This window comes from Astatotilapia calliptera, chromosome 2 (genome assembly GCF_964374335.1).
Source record: "Astatotilapia calliptera chromosome 2, fAstCal68.1, whole genome shotgun sequence".
In the NCBI taxonomy this organism is placed as follows: Eukaryota; Metazoa; Chordata; class Actinopteri; order Cichliformes; family Cichlidae; genus Astatotilapia; species Astatotilapia calliptera.
Window position 1 is genome coordinate 20113708 of NC_137423.1, and position 6416 is coordinate 20120123.

At 37.9% G+C, this 6416-nt stretch overlaps 1 protein-coding gene across 1 annotated transcript; it reads left to right on the forward strand.

Annotated features, from left to right (window-relative positions):
- The first annotated feature begins 565 nt into the window (after positions 1–565).
- Positions 566–5922, forward strand: fgl1 (fibrinogen-like 1). The gene is made up of 7 exons (XM_026179724.2): positions 566–830; positions 1757–1922; positions 2057–2216; positions 2293–2381; positions 3978–4066; positions 4594–4781; positions 4894–5922. Exons 1-7 carry the CDS (start codon positions 774–776, stop codon positions 5129–5131), a joined length of 987 nt encoding a protein of 328 aa, XP_026035509.1. The 5' UTR covers positions 566–773; the 3' UTR covers positions 5132–5922.
- The last annotated feature ends 494 nt before the right edge of the window (positions 5923–6416 follow it).

Below are 6416 nucleotides of genomic sequence, written 5' to 3' on the forward strand. Positions count from 1 at the left end.
TTAACTTTACTGAAGAAAAAGGCATATTTACACAATGTATGCCTGCTGTGACAGCCAACACTACTATATACTATTACATCCTCCTACAGCATCACTGTCTAAAGCTGTCATTGTTTGGTTATTAAAGCTTTCAACCAACAGAAAACTTGCCTCTTCTTCCCTTGAAATGAAATCACTAAAAGCCAATTAATACAGTCGAGTCTCTTTGTAATCCTTTGAGACAAAATATCTTCTGCTCTTCCTGCTCCTGTTAGAGTTGACCTTCAGTGGCATTTAGCTGCTGGCAACATCTATTTAAAATGGCACAACACTCACTCATCAACAAAATGACTACTTGACTCTTTAATGACACTGACAAAGAATGCAATACAGATCAGTGATAAGTGGTGGATGGATCTGCAGACTATCATCAAATGCACATTTTTGAAAAGGAATAACTTCAAATAACCTTCTGCTAAAATTGTTTGAAAAAAGTCTGTTCTCTTATTTTATGGTGTTTTCCTGAAACCGTGGCTGGATTTTGGGAAGCGGACATCTGTTCTGGATATTTGCTGCATATTTCTTCACTGTAGAGAATCAGGTATTTGGTCAAGTTCTTCTTGTTCTTCTTGGCCACAAACGTGGTTTTGTTCCAGCTGAGGGGAAGATCCAAATAGCAGCATTTGCTCAGGGGCAAAAATCAAAGAGATAAAACCAAACTGGAAAAAGCGAAATACTTATTCATTTGCGACTTCTTGCCACTTAGGGTGTTGTGATATCCAAACACGAAGAGGATGAGAGGCTCTCTGTTGCTGCTGCTCATACTGACAGCTTATATCCAGTCTCTGTGTGTAAGTACGTGGATCTGACACGTTTCTTTTTACATAATTTACCAGGTAGGCTGATCATTTGAATTTAATTTTAAGTTGTATTTACTTCATTTTTTCCTAAACCACAGCAAATGTCAAATGAAGTTCTTCTGCCTAATATATGATGTTAGCTGTGTGTCGTATTGACCAATTAACAATGCAATCTACCATTTAAGCATATTTTGACAAATGATGAAATCAACTTAGCCACGTAACTCTAATTATGTCTTTTTTAACCTATTTTAAATTGCAGGACATATACAAACTCAGAACAGTTCATATTTAAATATTTATGAAGATTCATTGTAGGATCAGATTAAAGTTGTACCACTCAGGAGGCAGAGCCTCAGGTTACCTACCAAGTGGAAATTTGATAGCTTGATCACTGGCTCTTCTGGTCTGCACAGGCAAGATACTTAACCCCGAACTGCCCGAGTATGTGTCAATGGTAGGCAAAGTGTTTAGGCAGGCAATAAAGAGTGGAAGACTGCTGTATAAGTACCAGGCTATATTTCCCCAAATGATTCAGTTTGAATTGTACAGCCTGATCTTGAATTTAACATAAGAATAAAAGTAAGTATTAAACAATGGCACTTTATGTGGCGTATCAGATTTCAAAATTATAGTTATTCAGCTTGTCAAAACTGCAAATGCACATAAACATTAACTGGATATGAAGCTTGGAGCAGAGGGTTAAATGTTGATTTGACTGGAAGCTGATGCTTATTTTTTTTAAAGAAAAGTTTTAGTGATGTGTTACAGGGTTAGATTCAGTTTTGTTGTATAATCTATGTTTCACTCTGTATATCAGCATAACATTGGATACCTATCATATGTTATGTGTAGAGGAGGGAATGAGAATGAATGATGATTCTTACAATTACAGCAGTACAATTATGTGTGTGTAGGCGTCAGACAGTTGCCGTGAGGAGGCGGCTCGTCTGCGGGAGCGGGAGAATCTTCTGAAGGGCCAACTTCAGAAGCAAGAGCTTCTTCTGCACAGATTACAGCTCCTGAACCAGCCTCGTAACAACAAAGTCAGAGGTGACCAGAGCCAGGACAGACAGTATGCAGGTCAGGGCAACACCTTCAGGACTAGACTAAAAATATCTTCTTTGAAAATCTCCTGCCACAGAATCACAAACCAGATAATGTTTTAAATACAAAATATGTGTCTACATATTTAAATTTGAGGGTGTATGCATCAGATTGCTCCCAGGTCTTCAGCGCTGGCCACAAATCCAGTGGTTTATACAGAATCAAAGCCAATGACAGCCCTTCTCCAGTCCAAGTGTACTGTGATATGAGCGACGGAGGTGGTTGGACCATCATTCAGAGACGGATCAGCGGAGCTCGGACATTTAACAGGTGTGTCTTACATCTAACAGCAAGGGTAAAAAAATTTAATTATTTACATTTTAAAAAATTTCTATTTGCCTACAAGGTCATGGGAAGAGTACAAGAATGGTTTTGGGGAAATGGATGCAGAATTTTGGCTCGGAAATGACAACCTGCATTACATCACCGAACAAGGTATTAGCAATGTACTATATTATTCTTATTGTTTAAAGGAGCAGTAACTGATAGCATATATTATCAAGTGGAACACAATAATGGCAGAACATTGCTCTCTGCTCTTGTTCACTACGCAATGACTTGTGGGTAAAAGTCAGTGTCCTCTGGCGTCAGTGGAGTTGTTACAGGTTTTGGACATGTTTTGATGCAACAACGATAGTGTTTTGGCCCTCACCATATTGTTATTATTAGTATTATGTTTTTATTTTATTTTATTTTTTTGAAGCCAGAAGCTATCAGCTAATGTTAGCAAGCTTGGTTAGCATGATGAATTCATAAACTCTAAAACTGAAATAGTGCAACACACAAACACAAATATCTGCTAATTAGTGCTAAGTAAGCAACATTAACAAAATACTAGAATTTCACTCACCAAAACTGATGCACAGACTTCCTGTTGCAATATGCAAAAATGTAACAAACACAGTTGGGTGGTTCAGGTCAGTGAATACTATCCGATTGTTCAGTGATGACGTGACGAATCCTACTTCCGGGCCTAAAGTAGTCTGCGTTTAATATGGCTTTTGTGTTGTTAACATGTTTAATGTTATGTATTTTCTTCTATTTAATCTCAAAAAGCTCCTAAAACATTCAGTGATCACTGTTGACCTCCCTCGGCTTTTATTACCGCTAATCATGTATTTAAGATCAGTTTTTAAAACCTTAGGATGTAACTACAGCCCAGGTAGTGCAGCAGTATATGAATGCCTAACCTCGTATTGTGGATGGATTATCTCAGTTGTTCTCCTGGCTGAAGTTTGGTCCTTTTACAGCATCCTGCCATGCGATTACATTTGTTCCTGACCACCGAGAACACTCACGTTAACTTTTATCGAGTGGAAAAAAAGTTAGCTTGTTTATATTGTGCTAACATAGCTGTGTCGCTAGCAGTCACGTAGCACTGCTGTTTAGTTTTCTGTCTTCATTTATGCTGGAAGTGATAACAGAGCTGTACGTTTTAATTTGTTTCCAAAACTCCGCAGTCAGGACATGCTATATTATATTTAGATAGAAGCTAGCGAGCTAACTCCCTGCTAACTTTTAACTACGTTAAATGTCATAAATTCAGTTTTCATGGATGCCTGGATATTAAACTGAATTGTTACACCTGGTAGAGCAGAACGCTGATCATTTTATTAAAGATGAAAGACTTTAGACAGTTTTTCAACTCTCAGTAATGCTATAGTGATCATTTGATATATGGACCTGCAGCGGAGTTTAGACCCAGACACGGCTAGTGACGTCAGACTGAACAACCGGATTAGAGGAGATGAGGTGCTAGCTACAGCTACATCTGACCGTCACAGTTTAGTAACACTAAATTCCCATAAACCAAATACAGCCTGTTGAGATGTGATTGGTCAATACTTGGACTACAAACATAAACCAGAAAGCTTTGAGTACAAAAACATTGAATGCATAAAATCACATGGTGCACAAAATAAGTTATTACTGCTTAAAAAACTGCTACAGATCCTTATTGTGTTTGCAGGGGTCAAGATTTTAAATTGGTTTAAAATTGTCATTTTTGTTATGTTCATGTGTTTGTTCCAGGGAATTATACTCTGAGAATCAACTTGGAAGATTTCGATGGTAACCAGCGCTACGCTGAGTACAAGAACTTCAGAGTCACGGATGAAAAGGTAACGATGCTAGGCGACCGCTAAACTAATAGATAGTAGACTTGACAGTCATTTAATGTGTTTGATTGTTGCTGGGGAAAATAATCTTGAATCTCATGCATGTCTCTGATATATCTTATATCTGGTTTTCTTCTCTCTATGAGATTGTACCATTTTTAAAGGATCGATGCTAATTGAAAGATACTGAACAGAAATATGAAGCTACAGTCAGCTGCTGGTTAGCTTATCATAGCATAAAGACTAAAATTTGGGAATTGTAACATAAGAGGGTTAAGTTTTCTCATTCTGAGTCGGTCTAATTGAATTTTATCCATCCATCAATTGAAGTCCCACTCCCCCAAAACAAGTTCAAGTTCTTCCTGGTGGGTCCCCAGATATTCGAAGACCAGATGAAATTTATGTAATCTCTCCAGTAGGTTCTGGATCTTCCCCAGGGTTTCCCATCAGTTGGGTAACTTGTATCATACTTCAGCTGTTATTTTAAACTTATAGCAGCTGACAATCTCTTATTGTATCCTTCTTTTTAGGATCACTATCGCCTTAGCTTTGGAGTCTATGTAGGTACAGCTGGAGATGCTCTTTCTGGAACCTATCAGGTTGGGGTTTCAGACTGGGCCAGCCACCAAGGCATTAAATTTAGCACCTATGACCAGGACAACGATAACTACAAGGGAAACTGTGCCGAAGAAGACAAAGGAGGCTGGTGGTTCAACAAGTATGGGGTTTGCCCATTCATCAAAAGATTTGCAAAGATGGAAAAGTATTTATCAGTCATCCATTATCATAAAAAAATAACAAAAGGATATTTGTTTTTTCACACTCCTCAGGTGTCACTCAGCCCATCTCAATGGCAGATACTATCCCAGTGGGTACTACAACTCTGTAACAGATGATGGTGTAGTTTGGTACACTTGGAGAGGATGGTGGTACTCTCTGAAAACCAGCATCATGAAGCTGAGACCCACTGCCTTCGAAATTGATCCCATTGATGACCCCAATGTGGTTCATCGCAGCCCCGATTCACAGGCCGAAGAAGATCTCAAATCAATTGTGGGTAGAAACTAATTAGAAAACAGTACTTTTACAGTAATACTGTAAACATTTTTTCCTGTGTTATTGGACTATATCTTAATGGTAAATGGCAAGTAGAGAAGTAAAAAGTGGATTAACTCGAATTCATTATTTTTCCTATACCGGTATTGGGAATATAAAAATAAACAACCCTTCTTAGCTTATCTTAGTAGGAGATGCTTATGAAATGCTGTTTTATAGCTCCATGTTACAAGAGGAAGTAGAATGCACACACAGCTGTCTGTTTTGGTGGACAAAAAGGGGAATCTGATGTCAGTGTGTGTGCCAGACACAGGCGCAAACATTGAAGTGAAAGGAGCCATTATCATGTCACTGAAAATAGTTGTAAGAGGAGTTGATATTGTCATAGATAGACAACATAGCACTGAAGCCAATGCTATTTCTTTGGCACACACAAACAGTCTGCCCCAGTGCAGCTGTGGCTACAACTGTAGCTGCCTCCACCAGTGTGTGAATGTGAGAGTGAATGAATAGTGGAATTGTACAGCGCTTTGAGGGCCCCGAAAAGCACTATATAAATGCAATCCATTATTATTATTATTATTATTATAAATAGAGGCTTAAAAATACTATGCATGGACTGTTATCCACTTACAGGCTGCGGACACACCGTCAACTCCATATTCCTCTTATTTGAATTATAACCATGATTCCAGAACATGCAAGTCCTCCCTGTTATTTCATAATGCTGAATTAACTAGTTGTGTTGTTCTAATGCTGTTGTATTTGTTTCTATTCTTTTATTAAAAACGTTAAATATCAAATTTCTTGTGACACCTTTATTTGAATTCTGACATTTTGTGAGCACATTTTGCTACTCCACATGCCAAATCACTATCACTCAAAGGTGGAATTTAACCTTATCCACAACTTTTTGCACTCTTTATTCTGTACCGTTTATGGCTTACTAAAATAAAATAATAAAATAATAGACTCCCACATGACTTTGTACAGGACTGCTTGCCTACATATTGTGACGAGTAAATGTATGAATCGATGTATGTTAATGTTTAATTTTTCGTCTAGGTCAGGTTGGACTGAACGCCATCGACCAAACAGCAAGGCTTATATGTAATCTGAAGAAGGATACTGACAATAAAAGAAAGCCACCCAGTTTACTTGACTGACAATGAATCCATGAACTGACAACTGTGTATTATCACTGGATCGCTGGATTTTTCAAAGGAGGATGGCTTATTTTATTTTTATAAAGCCTTTTGGAGTTAATAATGGCCTAACTACAAATTTATGCCAATCA

What these genes read in the sequence shown, in the direction of transcription:
- fgl1 (XM_026179724.2), top strand. Translation starts at nt 774, where the DNA reads ATGAGAGGCTCTCTGTTGCTGCTGCTCATACTGACAGCTTATATCCAG. An exon ending in GGAGCTCGGACATTTAACAG is followed by an intron (nt 2,217 to 2,292) that starts GTGTGTCTTACA and finishes TTTGCCTACAAG; the next exon opens with GTCATGGGAAGAGTACAAGA. An exon ending in GGAGGCTGGTGGTTCAACAA is followed by an intron (nt 4,782 to 4,893) that starts GTATGGGGTTTG and finishes CACACTCCTCAG; the next exon opens with GTGTCACTCAGCCCATCTCA.